Source organism: Anoplopoma fimbria, chromosome 5 (genome assembly GCF_027596085.1).
Source record: "Anoplopoma fimbria isolate UVic2021 breed Golden Eagle Sablefish chromosome 5, Afim_UVic_2022, whole genome shotgun sequence".
Lineage (NCBI taxonomy): Eukaryota > Metazoa > Chordata > Actinopteri > Perciformes > Anoplopomatidae > Anoplopoma > Anoplopoma fimbria.
The window spans coordinates 9,890,558-9,910,670 of record NC_072453.1 but is presented as its reverse complement, the minus strand read 5'-3'; the positions used below and the strand labels follow the sequence as shown (position 1 = coordinate 9,910,670).

The 20,113-nt window shown below is 37.4% G+C and overlaps 1 protein-coding gene across 1 annotated transcript; it reads right to left on the bottom strand.

Annotated features, from left to right (window-relative positions):
• Positions 1 to 1,747: 1,747 nt before the first annotated feature.
• Positions 1,748 to 18,614, bottom strand: grb7 (growth factor receptor bound protein 7). Its single transcript, XM_054598680.1, has 15 exons — positions 18,417 to 18,614; positions 15,923 to 16,101; positions 14,230 to 14,356; positions 9,764 to 9,920; positions 9,558 to 9,679; positions 7,442 to 7,516; positions 6,320 to 6,457; positions 6,114 to 6,224; positions 5,099 to 5,197; positions 4,878 to 4,961; positions 4,668 to 4,784; positions 3,873 to 3,930; positions 3,111 to 3,198; positions 2,902 to 2,995; positions 1,748 to 2,804 (listed from the first exon to the last, which is right to left on the bottom strand). The coding sequence occupies exons 2-15, from the start codon at positions 16,081 to 16,083 to the stop codon at positions 2,658 to 2,660; spliced, it is 1,578 nt and encodes a 525-aa protein (XP_054454655.1). The 5' UTR covers positions 16,084 to 16,101; positions 18,417 to 18,614; the 3' UTR covers positions 1,748 to 2,657.
• Positions 18,615 to 20,113: the final 1,499 nt, after the last annotated feature.

The following is a 20,113-nucleotide window of genomic DNA, read 5'->3' as shown; positions in this document are numbered from 1 at the left end:
TCAGGCAGCTAAATTGGCATCAAATATACTTAAAGTGCAAAAACAGAAAAGTAGACCTGCTAATTTTTTTGAGCTAATTGTAATTACTTTATTTGCTGCTGGCTAGTTTAATCTATAATAATAATAATATTTATTTGTTGATTTATATTTTGTATTATTAATCCAAATCTGCATTGTAACTGAAGTTATCAAACCAATAAAGAGGAGTTCAAATAATAATATTTGCCTCTGAAATGAAGTGGAGTAGAAGTATAAAGTAGCATGAAACAGAATAAATGTTCAAGTAAATTGAAAAGATGTTTGATGACGTAAATATAATAATACAATTAACTTTGATCTTAAATACATTATTTTGTCAGCTCATTCTCTCAGTGATCAGACATCCATAAATGATTGAGCTGCACATTTCTTATCTCCTCTCTGACCCATATTTCTTCCGTCTTGTCTTCTTTTCAACCTCTTAATTTACCTGGCCGGCAAAGGCCCGCCTAAAAAAAAAAAAAAAAAAAAAAAAAAATGTGTTTCCATAGCAACGAGAAGGGCTGCAGCAGAGAGGAAGGGTAATCGGGGCACACTGGTATTTAACCAGACACACACACACACACTGACGCAGAGAGAGTAGGTCAGTGGCTGCTGAAGCCAGAGTGCAGCCAGAGGATCTGGGATCAGTTCAGCTCGCCTTCGCTCCACAATGACCTCCAGGCCTCCTTTCATGTTGCTCCACCAATCAGCTCCGTCAGGACTCAGTCCAGGTTTTTTTTTTTTTAAGTTAGTCTAGTTTCGGGCTGATAATGGTTTTATAATCATCCTGCTTTAAATCAGGGAGGGCAGCACTTTCTCTGCTTTTTGAGATACTGTTTCAACAAAAAAGTGTTTAAATGTTTTTTTACCCAGTTGTGAAACAGAACTCAAACAATGTACAAGCACAATTTAACATAATTTTTTATATAATTTTTATTTCCCTTTATGCCTTTATATACTTTTACTTCACTACATTTCAGAGGCAACTCTTTTATATAATTAAATGCCATTTATTTAGACAGTGTAAAATCATAACACAAGTCATCTCAAAATACTTTTTCAACAGAGCAGGTCTAGACTGATTGGTGGAAAAGAGACAGAGAGACAGCAACAACAATTATAACACAACAGCTTTAATAATAATATAAATAGGATAAATAAAAATATTAGTGGCGATGAATAAAGTTTAATTATTTAATAATAATAGAAGAAATAATAATAGAAAAATTATCACTATTAGTCGTAACAGCATGGTGATGGTGGCAGGTGCAAACAGGTCCTGGTATAATCCAGGAGGCAACCTCCAGTTCTGCAGAGTGAAGCCGATGTTGTAGTGTCTTAAAGCTGCATTCTCCTAATGTTTGCATCTTTGTGTGATAATTCTACATCAAATAATTGCTTAAATACAATCATGTGAGAAGTTCAGAGGGGTCGTCATTGTTTACAGTTAAATACATGGACATCAAAATGAAATCAAAGAGAATCTGTGTTTAATAAGAAATTATTTATTCAACATATAAAACAGGTCTGAAAATGGCACAAAACATTCCAAATATACATATATATATATAAATAGTAAACCCTATTTAATAAAAATAACATTCTAAGAAATAGATCATCATGATAAAAAGCAAACAGTAAAGCAAATATTCAAAGTAAAACAAAACAAAACAAAAAGGTCAGAAACACCTGATTTAACAGGTAATTTCCCATTAAGGGTGGCTGGAATCAAATATGTAATTTGGTATTACTTAGTTTTGTTATTTAATTCTAATAATTGCAGACTTGAAAGTTACACTTGCAATGAATCACATAATTTTTTTTTTGAATTTTTAGTATTTTGGGGAGAAATCAGAGGCCTGTAAAATAAGTGTTAACAAAAAGTCTTAATTTTAGGTCTAGTTTTTTTTTTTTCCAGAGCTTTAACCAGATCTTATGGTCTTCCTCAATGAGTTCCAAGGTAAAAAAAAAAACCCTCATAAAACCTGTTTACATTAATATATTTGGTTGTTTAAACATAAGAAAACGCAGCTCCCCCTTCACCATCTTTGTGCAAATACAGCGATGAAAGTTTGTTTTAAATCAACATATGAGAACGTTTTTTAAGGCACAAATAAGAAAGTTAATGTTAAAAAACATTAAGTCAATAGGAGTGAGGATTTTAAATGCTACATGATTGCAACCTGGGTTATTTTCATGATTATAATATCACAAAGTAAAATATCAAAATACATGTGTTAATTTCTTTACATTACACCAGCTGGAATAAGCTTTGACTTAGAGCGCCCCCTGGTGGCCACAGTGAGATCTGGTGAAAAGACACAATCACACCACGGCTGTTTTATGGATCAAAGTGCACTACAAGTGTGTCCGACGCGGATAATTAAGCAGTCGCTATGGTGACGGCTGGATTTGTTAATTAAAAATATAAAATAGTAAAATATACTAAAGATTGGAGGACAATATGCTTCTCCAGGGAGTCCACGTCTTACAAACCCTGATATCTTTATATCACAGAATTCAGTCGCCTCGTAGTTCTTTTATCTACTCTGCTTTAAATATAAACACAATCTGAAGCTCATATTTTAAACTTTAAAGTGTCGGATGTTCTACATTAAAGAGGGGCCATAAAGGACTCATAGGGCCACACAGACACAGGGGTGTTTGAGGCAGACGGGGAGGATGCCCTTGTTGATCTGATGGAACTCCACCAGCTGCAGGAGGTCGATGAAGAGGGTCAGCCCGTCGTCCATGGTGAAGTACTTCCTGCCGCCGTCCTCGCACTGCAGATAGAGGGAGGGAGAATCATGGTTAGGATGTAAAATGAAGGAAGTGTGTGTGTGTGTTTTTTTTTTTTGAGAGGATGAAGGGGGAACTCACAGGGATCACCAGGTAATGTTTGGTCTTCAGCTTGTAGCAGAGCGAGAGGACGAAGCACTGAGCGTGCTGCTGGCTCTCACGGATCAGGAACATCCTGCACATAAATACAACTTTAATACTGTCGCTCGCATATAATGAACTCAACTTTTTAAAAAGATGCATCCTTCAGTGAGTAAAATGTTAATTGTTTTTGGATTTGGTCGACTCACCCGTCTACGAGGCCCTGCTTCTCTATCAGCCTCTGGGTCTCCTTTCTGGACACGCCGCCATGAAACCACGGCTGGGTCTTGTGGATCGCTGCAAACAAACAAACAAACGCACATAAAGAGAGAGCACATGAGGACATGGCCTCTTCTTATTTCTCCATTTCGTGTCTCCTCGTCTCCTCCGGCCTCCGACCCTGAAAATCGATCTCAGCGCTCCTAGATCCAGAACCTGATGGAGGTCTAGAGCGCTAAGAGGGAGGAGGGACAAGCCTGGAGGGTGAGGACGGGGGAGGGAGGGAGGAGGGAGGGAAGGAGGATGGACAAGTGTGGTGGGTGATTCTCAATTCTTTAAATGCAACTCGAGGAGAGAGGAGTGAGGATGCACACACGTTTCCTTTGCAAAAGTCTTTTTTTGCCTCTGTAACAAATAAAAGTATTTTAAAAAGCATTGGCTTTACTTTTCAGAGCCGGAGGTTTGATGCCTGCGTGCGTCACAGCTGTGTACCCTTTATTTGTCAAAGGTGCCAGAAAAACATCTGCAAAGAAACACCGGTGTTTCCTCCAGAAGCCTCCTCTCTCCTTGTGTCCTTGAGTTGCAATTAAAGGATTGGAAGATCAAAGTCGCCTCCTCCACTCCCATCTTAGTGGGACTAAGGAGGTGAGGAGAGGAGACGAGGATGTACAAACTGAGAAATGAGAGGAGCCCAGTATAAGTAGATGAAGACCCTGAACCAGGACCCGATCTCTCCTCTCATGTGGACTTACAGGTGGGTCTGGATCCAGAGTTCAGGTTGGGCAGACTGCACCTCAGAGCTTCTCTCCTCTGAACGGTGAAGAGAAACAGAAACAACAGAAATATTTATTTTCCTCCTTAAACATGAATTATGGTTTATTTTACACTTAATGACCTCGTCCTTCTCTTTTATATGTAAAATAATGTCTCCATATATTCACATATTAAGTTAAAATGAAGTTTGAACTTTATAAATCATAAGGACATTGTTTAGCGAGAGATTAATCAAAGATTACACAGAAGAAAAAACAAGAAGAAAAATATAAACAAATATAAATATTAAATGTATAAGAAGAAATACTGACACCAAAACAGAAAAGCATAAAGAGTAAAAAATGATTCTAATAAAATTGAAAAAGTAATTGTGATCATATCAAAGCCAGTTCACGACACCTATATAAAATATATTCTTCATTCTGACAATAATCTCACTGAGGTGTTGATAAACTACTTTATGTGGAGATCTCTTTACTGTTTCAAAAGTTGTTTATTGTGAAGCATCATTTTAAAAGATTAAACATATTGTTATGCTTCTTTTCCATGTAAACAAACATAATTTCAAAAGAAAGAAAAACAACAATAATAATTAGACAAAAACTAATTTTTAATCTAAATTTAAATCTAACCTCAACTCTTTCTCTTCCAACAAAGTCGGCTTCTGTTCCTTTTTCTGAGAGATTTTTTTTTATTCAAGTAGTAGGACTATGTTATCTAATTATTTGACCCTCCTCCCCCCCTCCCTCCCTCCCTCCCTCCCCTGTCCTCACCCTCCAGGCCTGTCCCTCCTCCCTCTCTGCGCTCTGGGCCTCCGTTGGGTTCTGGATCACCCGTCCTCCGGTCTTCCCTGAGAAGTCCATGGCCACCAGACTGGCCTCTGACCTCGACTGCTCCCACAGAGAGACAGACGGAGAGTTAAACACCAGTAAGGTGAGACAGATCATCAGAACTACGTCATGTGACCCGACGGAGGAGCTCACCTTCCCCTCTGACAGTTTGGTTCCCTCCAGGCTCCTCGGGGCCGACGTTGATAGCTGGTAGTTACACTGGAGCTGCTTCCCGTACTGAACACACACAATAAATGATTTTACTCTATTGACTTGGACCAGACGATAAAGAAGATATTCTTTTACATTTTATACAATCAGCTGTATTTGTATTTATATAAACTGATCAGAGACTAAAGAAGAGGATTTAAAACCTTGAAGAGTCTGAAAGCCGACGTCCAACAGGTTCGAGTCTGTTCGCTCTCGGCACACAAGATCTTCAGGTCCTGAACTCGGAGGGGATTCCTGCAAGGCTGCACAAAAACACATAAAATACAAAGTGACGATCAGTAGGGGATTTATTAATTCTTAACAGGACCAAGAGTCCCGTGAACAACTCTTAAGGTTCTGTATTTATCACAAAATAAATATAGTTTAGAGGATATTCCAGATCTAAGGTGGAACTGCCAGAAGGGGATCAGACAAAAAGCAAAATACCAACGCCCAACTAAAAAAATACTTAAATCAATTTTGAAAATACTGTTTATGGGATGCAGTTTTAAGGCGGCATTATCATTAAATCTCAATATTTTATTTTTCAACAGTTAACTCAGTTTAAAGGATAAGTCTGGTGATATTCTGTAAAACAAAAACATGTTAGTCCGACTTTTTAATACTTCCTGATTCCGTCTGTGGTTTTCAGCTTCTAGAACATTAGTTCCTACTGAATCTTTAAAAACAGGTCACAAATACTTAGTTCCACTTTTAAAATCGGCTTCCTCCTAAATCAGATGGCCACTGTAGTTCAAAGCCAACTGTACAGGAGGAAGGTTTATTTGTTAGGGAGCTAAAATACATTAATTAATGAATGCTAATGTCTGCTGGTTGTGTAAACACTGAAAGATCGTTTCTTTTTATCTGTGCTGTGACTTTAGTTTTTTTAAGATTTGATGGTCAGCAATAAAATAAAAATCAGCAAAAACACTAAATGAAAATTTTTCAGACAGTATGAAAATTTTCTGATTGTGATTTTCTATTGTCAGAACCACTGTGACATAAATCTGCTTTCCAGTAGAATTGCTGGTGTGCATCATATTACTGCACTAAACCATAAATAAATCTGGTTTTAATGAAGATCAAACACTATTACTGCTCAGTAATAGTGTTTGATCTTCATTAAAACCAGATTTAAAACAGTGTTTCTGTTTAAGACATATTTATAGATCTTACCTTGATGCAGAAGGTGAAGTCCGCTGGCGCTCCGTACAGTTTGCGGCTGTTCACCACCGTGTAAACGTTCAGATCGTCCAGATCAGCTACGTACTGCAGGTGTCGAGGCTCCTGATCCACAAAAACACACCATGACACGTTAAAGAATAAAGTGTGAATTTAAATTTCTTTAAGTTTCTTTAAACTTTGTGAGTCGACCTGCCGACCTTTGAGGATCCTTTGGTGGAGCAGTAGAGTCCGGAGCGGCGGAGGAAAAAGTAGACCTTCTTCCAGGATTTACGACTCGGCTCTTTGACCTGCAGGAAGCCCTGAATCTCCGGACACGTCCCGGATCTCAGCAGGTTCTAAAAGGAACACAGAAGAACCCGTTATTTTAAGTATTTACTTTCATGTTGACAGTTACAGTGAAATTAACATGTAAATGTTTATGAAAAAGTAAATCTTGAAGTAAACTAATAAGAATCAAAGAAAAAGTAGTGCAGCAGTTAGAGCTTTAGTTGTTTATGTATTTTAGATTTCTCTTTTGTTATATTTGTTGAAATTCACTTTACATTCTGACAGCAATTAATAAAAAGTGCTGCTAGATACTTGAATTAGAAAAACACAGACACTGGGACTGTTTTTTTCAGTTGCATAGTTTTTAAAATCTAGTTAATTCTTGCTGGTTTGATCAATGTCACCTACCCAAGCTTTAAAATATAATATAAAATAAAAAATAATACTGTGGTGGACAGCAATAATAATCGATACAGCTTGTATTTTTCTGTAAAGAAATTATTACAATAATTCTTATTACAAAACAGATTGTTGTTGATGTTTAATATTTTGTGTTTTAATTACAAACAGATTATTTCTGAGATCACAAAATTACCTTTTTCATTTTTAACACTTAAAGCTCGTTTTGCAACACATTTTGTTTGTGTGGAGACAGAAAAATGGCATGAAAAACTGTTCTAGTGCTCAAACTACAAATGTATGTTAATAATATTGGTTATAGATTATTTTATAAAAAAGGAAATGTCTGTTTCCAGCTTAATAAATGTGAGGATTTGCTGCGTTTCTCTGCTTTATATTCTTGTAATCTTAATGTCTTTGGGTTTTGGATTTTTTGTCAGAGAAAACTTGATATTAACAGGCGTTGAGAGAATTTTATAGATAAAACGATAAATTTAATAAAATAATGTTCCAGGTAGGATTCTGTGTAAATTTGTAAATATATTCTGTTCAGTTTATGAAAACTTGAGAGAAAGCTGTAACTGAAAATTTACAGAACTGATTAAAAACATGAATAAATACAATAAAAGGATTGTTCAATCGGTGATGTTCACCTGAATGAGCTCCGATGATGTCATCCCCTTGCTGACGTCAGCGCTGTCAGAGATCATGCACTCTGGGAAGAAGAGCTGAGGGAGAGGAAGAAGAAGGTTTACATTTTAAATCCTCATTTACAAGATCATCCATCATCAGGATCCGGCTTTGGGCCGACTTCATTTAGCAAATAAGCCTCACCTCGAAGGATTCATGCTCAGCTGTTTGACATTGAGGGGAAACGTAATAACTTATTGTTTGGACAAAGTCTTAGGTAAATTATCAGTCACGCAAAGTTGGTCACATGTGCACAAAGCCAACAGGTGACCTCAGAGGGAAACAGAGATCCTGCAGGTGTGTTTGTTTGCATATTTACATGAACATGTGTGTGAGTGTGCAAATGACTGCAGAGCTGAACTGAAGATGTATTAGTGGATTAACCCTCTGAACCCCAAAACCTGCTGGAGGGATGGGAAAGCATGTTCCTTTGAAACAATCGCCAAAACCACACCTTTTATCACAGCCAAAAGGTAAATAGCTCAATGAATATAAGCACGTAAAACTTACAGCTAACATTGGCAACACTTTTAGACACTAGGAAACAAGTTGGATTTATAGATTCCAGTGTTTTCCAATTTTTTGTAAAATAAATGATCAAACACACAGACATTTTAACACATCTTCTCAAGCTTTGGTCTCTTGTTTCAAAGTATTTGTTTTACATTTATTAGACTGACGATTAATCAAGAAATTAATAAGTATATAAAGAAATATTGGACATTTAAAAACTGGAATTTAATGGTTATGAAGCATTGTACAAGGCGTATATATTTGAGTTAAAGCACATTCCTCATCTTTAAAACATAGCGGTTAAGATAAAGCCTTTTCCAGAATTCTGTGGGAGCCCTGAACTGAGTGTCTCTTTGTTTCCTGTTTGCATGAGGCCGTTGTGCGCATTGCTCACATGGAAGTAGACACTGTGAATCCATGATCATATTCACTGTTGAGCCTCCTGGAGGCGTTGTGAACTCACTGATGGGAGCTGAATCAAAACCAGTTCTCAGTGCGATCCGTCCCGTTTGTTTAACAAGGCAGGCGACAGACCAGAACTGATGAAATGAGATGACTGGAGGCGCCGAGTCGATGTGTCTGCACTGGCACGCAACCCGCCAATCATTTAATGTGGTTATGTAAAAGGGGAGGGACGGACAGCTATTGTTGTCTGAAGCTATTTGCAGAGTTTGTTTTGTGTTCGAAGTTACCAAGAAATCGTCAATTTTACATATTATCTGGTGATATCATGGAAAATACGTAGAGGATTACCAAATGTGCCAGCTGATTTGAAATAATGCAAAAACAGCAGTCTGTTGGTATTTATCAGGCAGCAACCTCTGGTTCTGCAAAGTGATGCTAAGGCTGAAAAAGAATACTGGTTGTATAGAAGTCTATGAGAAAATGACTCTACTTCTCTCTTGATTTATTCCTTCAGTAAACATTGTAAACATGAGTTTATGGTCTCAATCTCTAGTTTCAAGTCTTCTTCAATACAGCATGATGTTCATTTAGTAAATTATGGTCCATTTAGAGTCAAACAGACCATAAAGCAGGGTATGATTTAGGGCGGGACTACACACTGATTGACAGGTCAACACCAGAGACGTATACGCCGTCTCACTCCTCCTCAGTCCAAATATGGTCACTTCTTTTTCACTAGTTGCAAGGAAACAAGATGGCGACGGCCAAAACCTTGAACTCGAGGCTTCATTACATCAGACCGCAAACCAATGGGTGTCGTCATGATGACTACGTCTGCTTCTTCTATACAGAGTATGGTATTTATTTATTTTATTTTATTTTTTACATAAAATGTGTTTTTGGCTAAATATTTAGTTGATGAAGACGTTTTCTGTGGGATGTTTATCGGTGGATTACTAATACGGCTTCATAGGGGAGTTATTCTATTGGTTTGTATGCTTGTTGGTTGTCTGACAAAGGCGTTGTGATTGTATCTTGAAACTGTTTGCATCAATAGAATCACAAGAATCTTAGCTTTCCAAAAAGGTATGTCACATGTATTATCACCACTTAAAGATAACAGCTGTGTGCGTGTCATAGTTGTGTACTCGGGCTGCGTACCATCGGTTTCCTGAAGAACTCGTACTTGGCGTAGTTTTTGCAGAAAACGAACCTTGTGTCGCCTTTGAGTGACCAGGTCGCCTGAACCTCCAGCATGACCTCGTGGTCCTCCAGACATCTCTCTGAGGAGATGGCACAAACATTTCATTAGCCATTTTATTTTGTGCACCATTTTTAGTGAAGGTTTAGTGAAGCAGGTGTCGTACCCAGACCCAGCGTGGGGTGGACCTCCAGCAGAGCCCAGTTCTCCTGGTCGCTGCAGTGAGCCGTCTGGACCAACATGTGACAAACATCTCTGGCTGTCGCTGCTCGAGAAACCCACACCGAGCGGCTGTGGCTGTCCTCTCCATACACCTTGATCAGCTGACGGAAAGGACATTTATTATTTACAATTAACACTTCAACACAACGAGGAAAGCACTTTACAAATGACAAAGAAGTACAAAATGTAAACCAGACTTTGTTGTGTCACTTTTACTTCTTTATGTAAGATTTAATTAAACTTATTTAATGGTTGACTATGTTGTAAAATAATGAGTGTTTATGCTGTACACATTTAATCTTTTACACTTCTTTCCATACTGGGAGAGGTTTCTTCCTATGTTTTCGGGTTCGTGGCGTTTTTCCAATGCAAAACAGAGGATGTCATATGTTGTACAGATTATAAAGCCCTCTGAGGCAAATTTGGGATTTTATAAATAAAATGTAATTAAAACAGCTAGTTTAACGAATATTACATAAAGTATCAACACAAGAATGAAAAAATACTACTACTACTACTTCTAATATCTTAACTCAAGTTATTTGTCATGAAATCAAATCCCATTTTTGAAATAATTTATAAATCGTCATTTTTTGTGATATAGCCTTTTAACTTATTTATATTCCCTAATTATCTCTCTATAGAGTACTTTTTATTATAAGTGTCAGAGTTCGCCATTCCCACGCTGGATTTAGGTTGCATTCCCATGCACAAGGTCTTCACAGGAAACATGTGTCTAATTAATAACAGCTCTTTGCCGTTTCACATTAAAAGTACTCAACTCACAAAAAATGCAGAGAGGCTTTTATTGTGAAGCAGCCTCAGGAAACACAACGTATTGATTGTTAATCAAAACTGCATCTACAAAACGAGACAACTGGCCTTTCGGGCATTTTTTCCTGACAGCAGATTTAGTTTTAGATATTGCATGGAGTGGTGGAGCTGGCAGCGTGTGCAGCATGAAACCATTCATTTGTTTGGCTGCACTTTAATAGATAAGAAAAACAGATAAAACATTTGCTCATTTGGATTTATACTTTGAGTAAAAGTACAGCAAAGTGAATTTAAAGTTAAAATCTAAAAAAACTTTTGATTTGTTCTCTTTAGCTGCACTTTTAGTGGTAATTGCAGGTGTTTCTCTTATATCTAATAAACTGTTAATAGGTTTTTTTTATGCAAAATGTTAATCTGCATTGTGACTACTAACTACACCTGTGAGATGAATGTAGTGGAGTAGAAGTATAAAGTAAAGTCCCCCAGTACTTATTCACATTCTGGAAACAAGAACACATACCGTATTTTCCGCACTATAAGGCGCACTTAAAAGCCTTTAATTTTCTCAAAAAGCGACAGCGCGCCTTATAATCCGGAGCGCTTTATATATGGATTAATTCTGGTTGTGCTTACTGACCTCGAAGCGATTTTGTGTGGTACACGGCGCTCTGTCAACATGTTTTAGTAGACTTAGTAAACTACAAAGCCGCACCGCAGCAGCATCACGGCCACCGTAGTCAGGAGCGTCGCGGAGTAATACATACTGTGCTTCACCATCACATACAGTGTGTGTGTATAAGGACCCAACATGGCTCCTCTCAAGAGACACGCTTACGACGCGGACTGAACACTCAAGGCTATCAGTCACGCAGTAGAACATGGGAATAGAGCAGCTGCGAGAGAATTCAACATTAATGAATCAATGGTACGGAAGTGGAGGAAGTTTGACTGACTGACTGTTTTGTTTCGCTTAATGCGCCTTATAGTCCGGTGCGCCTTATATATGAAAAAAGATCGAAAATAGACCATTCATTGACAGTGCGCCTTATAATCCAGTGCGCCCTATAGTGCGGAAAATACGGTAGTTTACTTCTGTGTTACTATTCTTATGTGGTTCTATGTTATAATTCTTCTATAATAATGAATAATAAGTGAACTGTGAATGAATTGGCCCAAAAGCTGTAAGGTTTTGATCTGAGTGACTGAAAACACAACAAGTGTTTCACAGCTGGCGTTGGCTCGGCATCAACATAGACACAATCGAGAAAAGAAGCCAGAACGTGAAGCCAAGAATCTGTCAGCTGAGAGACACAGTCGGTGTGAAGCCAACAGGCCTTGACACTGTGGAAGTCAGGAGGGGAACTGAAATCACAGGTTTGCTGTCGGGTAAAGAAATAAATATATCCTCCTCATCTACTTTCTTTCATCTGATCAGGGAAATGATCAGATTAAAAGAAGCGGCCGTGTGTGACGACGCTCTGTGAACTGGGTTCAGGTTATTTTAAATATGTTAAACAATACCGATAATAGATAATTAATACCTTGATGTACTTTGATTTATAAGATGTGTCAATCAAAAGATCAGAGTGAAACCAAAATATTAAGAAATCGTCAAATGTTTACATATTATCTGGTGATATCATGGAAACTACGTAGAGGATTACTAAATCTGCCGGCTAGTTTGAAATAATGCAAAAACAGCAGTCTGTTGGTATTCATCAGGCAGCAACCTCTGGTTCTGCAAAGTGATGCCTGGAAGGCTGAAAAAGAAGTCTGATTGTATAGAAGTCTATGAGAAAATGACTCTACTTTTCTCTTGATTTCTTGATTCTCTACGTCACTCCTCCTCAGTTCAAATATAGTCACTTCTTTTTCACTGGTTGCAAGGAAACAAAGATGGCAAACTCAAGGTTTTTTGGCCTGATTTGGGTTCAAGTTATTCAAAGGTCAGGATGTGGTTGTTTGTTTGTTTTTTAGAGCGAGCTGCCGTCCGACACGATGACCTCATCAGGCACCAAAAAGAAAACAAACCTGCCCGGCCAGAAAACCAGCAGACGTCAGAGTCAGCAAGTCCCAACTGGTTGGACGGGTGCCGACGACAGAGAGACGAATAATTGGGTGAGTATCAACAGGGGAGGACACATTCCTACAGTGGGAATCTCACAGTTCAATATCCGGTCAGCCCACTTTGAGTTCTGACAGGTTTTTATTAAAAGAGAAGTGAAACACTAAAATAAAACATTTTATTTATTTTGTGCAGGAAATCTGACCGGTTGTATTGAATTTGCTGATTCATATCAAACTGGTTTTATAGCTCTGAATGTTTAATGACCCACAAACAGAGAAATAAAGATGTTGTATGAAGGAACAATAGCTTCTGTGGTGAAATAGAGTTCAGACTAGTCGATCTTTAATAAATGATTAATGATTTGTGTCAGATTTTTTTTTTTTTCTGATAATAATGTAAATAAATATCTTTTGGGTTTTGGACTGTTGGTCGAATAAAACAAGATATTGAAATAAATCACTTCCATCTGCAGGAAATCTAAACTCTTTTACACTTTTCCGAAACTTTTCAGATAAAATAATTCATTAAATAATATTAATTAATTCATAAGAAAATAAATGTATTGTTATCGATAATTAAAAATAATAATTTGTTGCAGCCTTTGTTGGACGTTTTCCTGATTTAGAGCAGAGTTTCGGGGGTGTCCCTAATCCCACCATGAAGTTAAACTATGTGGACATGTATACTCTGACACTATATTTATTTATTTAATTTAAACAAACTGAACCTCCCTCACTGTTCATGTTAAACGACAGCAGAGAGACAGCAAGTGTCACGGCGACACGCTGCTTTAATTACAGACATGTTTATTCTGGCAGCGTTTGCGAGTCAAAATAAGGCAGCGTTGGTACGGCAACCAGGCCGTCCTGTCAGTCACAGTCATAACTGAACTTCCCCCGGCGTATTAGAGAAAACAGGTTCAGACACATTTAGGGGATCCGGTTGCTGATTCTCACCTGTCAGACCTGCCAGCGCACGCAGGTGTGATGGGATTAACACAGTAGGTGTGATATGACCAGACAAATACGCCTTAGGAGGATACAAATAAAATAAATGTGTTTCTTACAGTGAAGAGATCAAAACAAACATTGTGTTCATCCGTCTCAGCTCCAAACTTATAGGATCCTACTGAAGAGGTAAATCTTAATAAATCATTTTATTTAGTTCCTAAAAAAACTGGGCATTGTAGTTTCTATTAAACATTACTCAAAAAAGGAGGGAATAGCACATTTGGTAGGGACTATTTTCAGCGGCGGATGAATACATATTTGGCAATTCTTGCAATAGGATGAATTCATTGATGGTTTTTGGTCTTTTCAGAGGATTTTTATGACCTACATTTTAATCTAAAATTAGGTTTGACTTTATTTATTTTATGTTCAGTGCCTCCAGATCAATAAGATTCATAGTTTGGTAAATAGTCTGTAATGTAATAATGAAACTGAAATGGTGAAGTGGAAGAAACTAAAATGTTGAGGTGACTTCAGACTCAACAGAATATACTAAATATTAAAATAAAACAGACTTCCTCTGGAGCTCCTGTTTGCCAACGAGGCTTTGAGACTCACGTGTTTGTTGCTGGCTGGCGTGGGAAGTGAACTGATGAGCACCGGAGAATTTGAGGAGCTGCACAGCTCTGGAAAGGGGTTCGGTATCGACGGGACGGAGGAAGAGAAGGAGTCAACGCCTTTACCCCTGGAAAAAGTAACAGAAATAAACAAAAGATTAATTAAAAAAAGTTAGGGAGAAATCAAAAATTTACAAAGGATCTTAAACAAATATAAATTTACAATTGCATGTCAATTAAAGATAAGTATGGGGATATTCCACATCTTTAAACCCAAGTTTAATGTGTGATATATCTTCTTCATTTTTACCATTGAGCTCCATTAAAAACACATCACTGTTGTTCCTTCCTCACCATGAACACATACTGTAGTCTTTTCTGACTTGATCACGCATACAAATACTCACTAGAGCACTAAATGTGGATTCATCCGCCGCTGAAAATAGTCCCAAACAAATTCCCCATTTCCTCCTGTTTAAGGTAACATTTGCTAAAAACTACAGTGACCACATGTTGTAGGAAATTACTGAGCCTTTATTTAAAAAATGTAAACTATATATTTGTGAGCAGATGTTGAGGAAGTAAGTCCTCAGTGAGGTAGGGAAGTCTGATGGTATCGCTAGACAGAGAGGACATTTTACTATTCTCATTTCCCCATTTCCTGCCTCCTCGTCTCCTCCTTCCTTTTGCTAGTGACCTGGATCTTTATCTCAGCGCACAAAATGTGGATTAATCCGCCGCTGAAAATAGTCCCCAAACAAATGCACCATTTTCTCCTTTTTGTTTGATAAAAAAACTGCAGTGAGCAGCTGTTTAGGTGACACCATTTAATTATATTTCACATTCATATCTTTTCTTTCATTTTATTCTTTTGTGTCTGAATTTAAGAGTTCTTTTGTTTGTTTGTTTTGTTATTTTCTACAGTATGTAAAGCATCTTTGATGACTTTGAAAAGCGCTATATAAATGTGATGTATTATTATTATTAATATTATCTTTGTGAGAAGTTTCTGAAAGCTGAATAGTAATAAAAATATTGATTATTGCAGATTTAAAGATGTTTGTCTTTAATATGAGCTAATGGACTTTTCTGGGAGTTGTTGACAATAAAAAAAACATAAAACAATTTGAGCCTTTTCCTTTGAGCTATGTCTGTTTTTCAAAATAAGCTCTTCAGTGTATTTGAACTTTAAACAGATTATATCTAAACTTCACTATATGTCCTTGCTTGGCTGAATACTAAATTATCTTATAGTGTTAGAAAAACAAGTCAGTTTCTAGATAATAATGTTTAATGATGTTTTCTTCTTAATCATTCATTTGACAGCTTTGCTATTGCTATATATATAGCAATATATATATATATATATATATATATATATCTTCAGAGTGGAAGGAACTTTAACCTAAAGGAAGAGAAACTAAAACAAATCTCCCGTTGAATCTCAGTTTTATTACTCGTGTCTTATCTTTTTGTCTCAACAGAAACTTCTTTTCACGTCAGATGACTTTTGGCCTGAAGTTGAGTCACCGACTTGAGTCAACATCCACCTTGAGACGGCTATTGACTCACATCCACTGTGTGTGTGTGCGTGTGTGTGTGTGTGTGTGTGTGTGTGTGTGTGTGTGTGTGTGTGTGTGTGTGTGTGTGTGTGTGTGTGTGTGTGTGCATGTGTGTGCGTGTGCGTGTCCTACCTGTTCACAGTAATGAGGATGGGCTGTGAGCGGCGGATGGAGGGAGAGTCGGCCACCAGAGGAGCTAGAGTCAGGGTGGAGCTCCCCAGCAGCGTCTCTGCTCCACCCGACGTCTCTGAGGCCTCGAACACTTCTGTCCAGGCACCCGCCACCTCCATCATGTTACCCCAGCGGATTTGCTTTATTTACACAGAGGCGAGTCACTGACAGCTGATTGAATAACTAAGTACATTTACTCAACTACTGTACTTAAGTACAAATATGAGGTATTTCTACTTCAAAAAGACAAATATTGTACATTTTACTCTACTACACCTTTCTTATTTCTACTACATATCCTACTTTTCAAGCTAAATAAATGATCCGTTTTATGCTACTTTATGCTTGTACTTTAAAATATTTGAGAGCTTTAGTTACTTTACAGATGACAGATTTAGGACAGTTACAGACGTCTCTTTCCTAATGTAAGTCTATGAAACAAAGTCTTTTTTGGCCCCATGGAATTATATGACAGACCATGGAGTTGTAATTCCACCATTTTGACCGTAGACCATATCTGAACTGAGGAGGACTGACGTAGAGACGCAGTATACGTCTCTGGTAGAGACCTGTCAATCACTGAGTAGCCCCGCCCTAAAGCATACCCTGCTTTATGGTCTGTTTGACTCTAAATGGAGCATCATTTACTAAATGAACATCATGCTGTATTGAAGAAGACTTGAAACTAGATATTGAGACCATAAACTCATGTTTACAATGTTTACTGAGGGAATAAATCAAGAGAGAAGTAGAGTCATTTTCTCATAGACTTCTATACAACCAGAGGAGTCGCCCCCTGATGGACACTAGAGAGAATGCAGCTTTAACACATGAAGCTTTGGCTTCACCCAGCAGAACCGGAGGTTGCTGCCTGGGTTGGACACTATTTTTATATTTGCTTCAAAGCCCGGCGCTCTTCCTGGGGCCTTGGTATAAAATATATAACTTTTATTTCATATCCTATATTATACTATTTATATTATGTACATTTTATGCTTTATTTTGTATATTAATACAAATTCTAAGCATCATTATTTTTCTGCATAACATTGGACAAAACGCAAATGTGTAAATATGTAAAACTGTTTGCAAATACATATTGCTTGAAAAAATGTTTTTGCAGAGAGGTTTATAAAACAACAAAACCTTATTACTTACTTTCTAATTTATCTCTTTTTGTAAGTCTCATGATTTCATTGTTCTCTTTTCTACAGTTTGGTTTAGATATCAAATGTAGGACGTAAAAATAAAACTCGACAGCTACTTTGTTTTCATCAGCCACAGCTTCTTAATTAGTGTTTTGGAGGGAAACATTCATACAACAACACACACACAAAGAGCTGCAGGTGTTGTTATCATGAAGTGTGTGTTCGTGTGTAAATCCAGTTTTTTAATATCTCTCTGGCTCTGCGCCACCAAAGTCTATTTTCAGAGACGAGAGTGTGACTCAACGTGTGTTGTTCTCCTCGTAGCATTGTGTGTTAATCCTGTGTATTGAAATGTAGTGCCGTTGTTATTTCATCACCGGTGTAATTTACAGTTATCACGAACGGCCTGCAGACAAACAACACACACACGCAAACAACACACACGCACAAACAACACACACACACACACACACACACACACACACACACACACACACACACACACACACACACACACACACACACACACACACACACACACACACACACACACACACAAATATGTGTTGACACACTCTGTCAACACATATTTATATTAACATTTTAGCTGATTTTTGGCTGATAATACATTTATTTTTGCTTGTTTCAGCATCATAACTGCCTGATTAGTTATTTTTATTGTCATTATTAAGATAATTAGAGATATATGGCTTCGTTTGGAGATCTGGCAGTACCACACTACAGTATTCAAGTAGGCCAATGATAAAGGTCTTCATGTATGTGGGTCACCTGAGACATAATATGACACATGCTGAGGGGGACACTTGTTATCAGACTGCCAACACGTCACTGAGTGATTAAAACAGACTGTTCTGAAATCACAGTCTGCTGCTGTGAAGAAATATTAATATATATATATATAATATATTAATAATATTAATCCAATTTAAACCTTCCAAGTTTATTTTAAGAAATGTTAGATGAGCTTGGCCTATGTTTTTTTTCTGTCTATTATTCTTTATCTGTAAGCAGAAGGTGGAACAGACTAAATCCTGCAAGTTAAGTTAAAGCAGGTGTAGTCAAAGCGCCAAAACCGCATACAGAAAATAAATAAATGTACTCCCTTTCCCTCAATAAAGCTCCGTTCACATTAAAACACCTTTAATTAAATTGACACCAACATAAAGATAAATTCGGCTTAATTCGGCTGCAACATCTCTTTTAATTAACTGTATATTCGCGGTCAAACCCAGCCTACACCTGTCTGAACTAACCTGTTCGCATTGCCGGTGAAAAACAAAACGTACCTGTAAAGTGAGTGAGGTCCGTCGGGCGGGTTTCAGCTGTCAGCCATCGTGTTCATCACAATATGTGAAGCTTGCAAAGAGTTCTTGGTGTGTTTTTTTATTTTTATTTTTTGTTCTTTGTAAGTGTGGAGAGCAAGAACAGGATACCTCTCCACTGCTGAGGTGCCAACAATATGATCTGAGTGGAGAGGCGGAGAGAGGGCGTGGCCTGTCCGTCAGGTGTGCGCTCTAGGCCACGCCCCCTTCCGTCAGCGAGGCCGTTTGGAGGTTAATGGGTTTAAATATATCAGTGTGTGTGTCTGGGTTCATGTTCTTTTCATGTACTATTGTGTGTTTTTCAGTGGTGGAAAGGAACATTAATAGTACATTTACTAAAGTATTGTACTTAAGTACATCTTGGAGGTACTTGTTACTGTTTTCTGCTTTATACTTCAACTAAACTACAATTAAGAGGCAATATATTGTACTTTAACTGCAATACATGTATTTAATAAGACAGGTTAATAATACAAAATAATCCACAAATACATTATATTGTTTAGTGAAATTAACAAACTACCCAGCAGTATATAAAGTAGTATAAAATATATTATATATAAATATAATAAAATAAAATAAGCCCACATTTTCTAGTTGCAATATTAAAGTGATGTGCATTTAAATGCATTAGTTTGCATAACACAATAATATTATATACATTATTTTCTGAATGAGTACTTTCACTTTTGGTACTTTGCACAGACTTCAATACTTTTGATTTTCACTGCATGACTTTAATTTGAAACAGAGTACTTCTACGCTGTAGTATTCTTACTTTTCTAACTTAAATTCGTATGAAAAGATATGAGGGGTTCTTCTACCACCGTGGTATTGTTTACACACACACACACACACACACGTGTGCTTTGACGAACAACACCATTAAATTTAGCATTAAATATTTGTACTGAGAGCTACTTGTCTCCATCTAGTGGTTGAATCTGGTGACAAACTTGTTTTTCATTCTGACTGAGTCAAGTTTAACCCGGGTTAAATATCTACAGACCTGAGAAAACACTATAATTTTATTATTACTATATAATCATTGCTGCCGTTTTCTGAACTTGAGGAAATATTTTAGTCTCTGACAGCTTCATATTTTTGTGGCAAGACGCAGAGAACAAACTCCTGCTTTCAGTCATTTATTAAATCTTAAATATACATTTAGTAATATTATCACAACAAACATTACATTTTATGAAATCTAAAAAACACACATGACAGTAAAGTGTTGGATCAAATCATGTTTATTAATGTGTTCAGGAAATCCCCACAGAAACAGTTTACAGGGGAACGTTACAGATTTACAATCATTCTCGACAGAAGTGCCAGCTTAACCCCCGCGGTTTTTGTTTTCGACACTGAGAACGCCCGCTGGAAGCTTCCGACCCGTTAACTGTTCACCCACAATCCCCTTAGAACCCACGAGTCCCACAGAGAGAACTGGCCGCGTTGGTTTGTCTTCAGTCGTGGAGTACGCAGCACTTTAACGCGTAGTCAGCCGGTCAACACTGGGACTCTGGACCATTCACAGATAAAGAGCCTTCATATTTGGTGCCGATCCTTCATCCCCCCACAAAACAACAGGAACATCAGACAGCTGGATGCTTTTTTTTTTTTTTTTTTTTTTTTTTTTTTTTTTTTTTTTTTTCAGATTT

Excerpts from the sequence above, each read along its gene's own strand:
- grb7 (XM_054598680.1), bottom strand. The coding sequence starts at position 16,083 with ATGATGGAGGTGGCGGGTGCCTGGACAGAAGTGTTCGAGGCCTCAGAG. Across the intron at positions 14,357-15,922 it reads ATCCTCATTACTGTGAACAG|GGGTAAAGGCGTTGACTCCT; the intron begins GTAGGACACGCA and ends TACTTTTTCCAG. Across the intron at positions 6,458-7,441 it reads CATCATCGGAGCTCATTCAG|AACCTGCTGAGATCCGGGAC; the intron begins GTGAACATCACC and ends TGTTCCTTTTAG.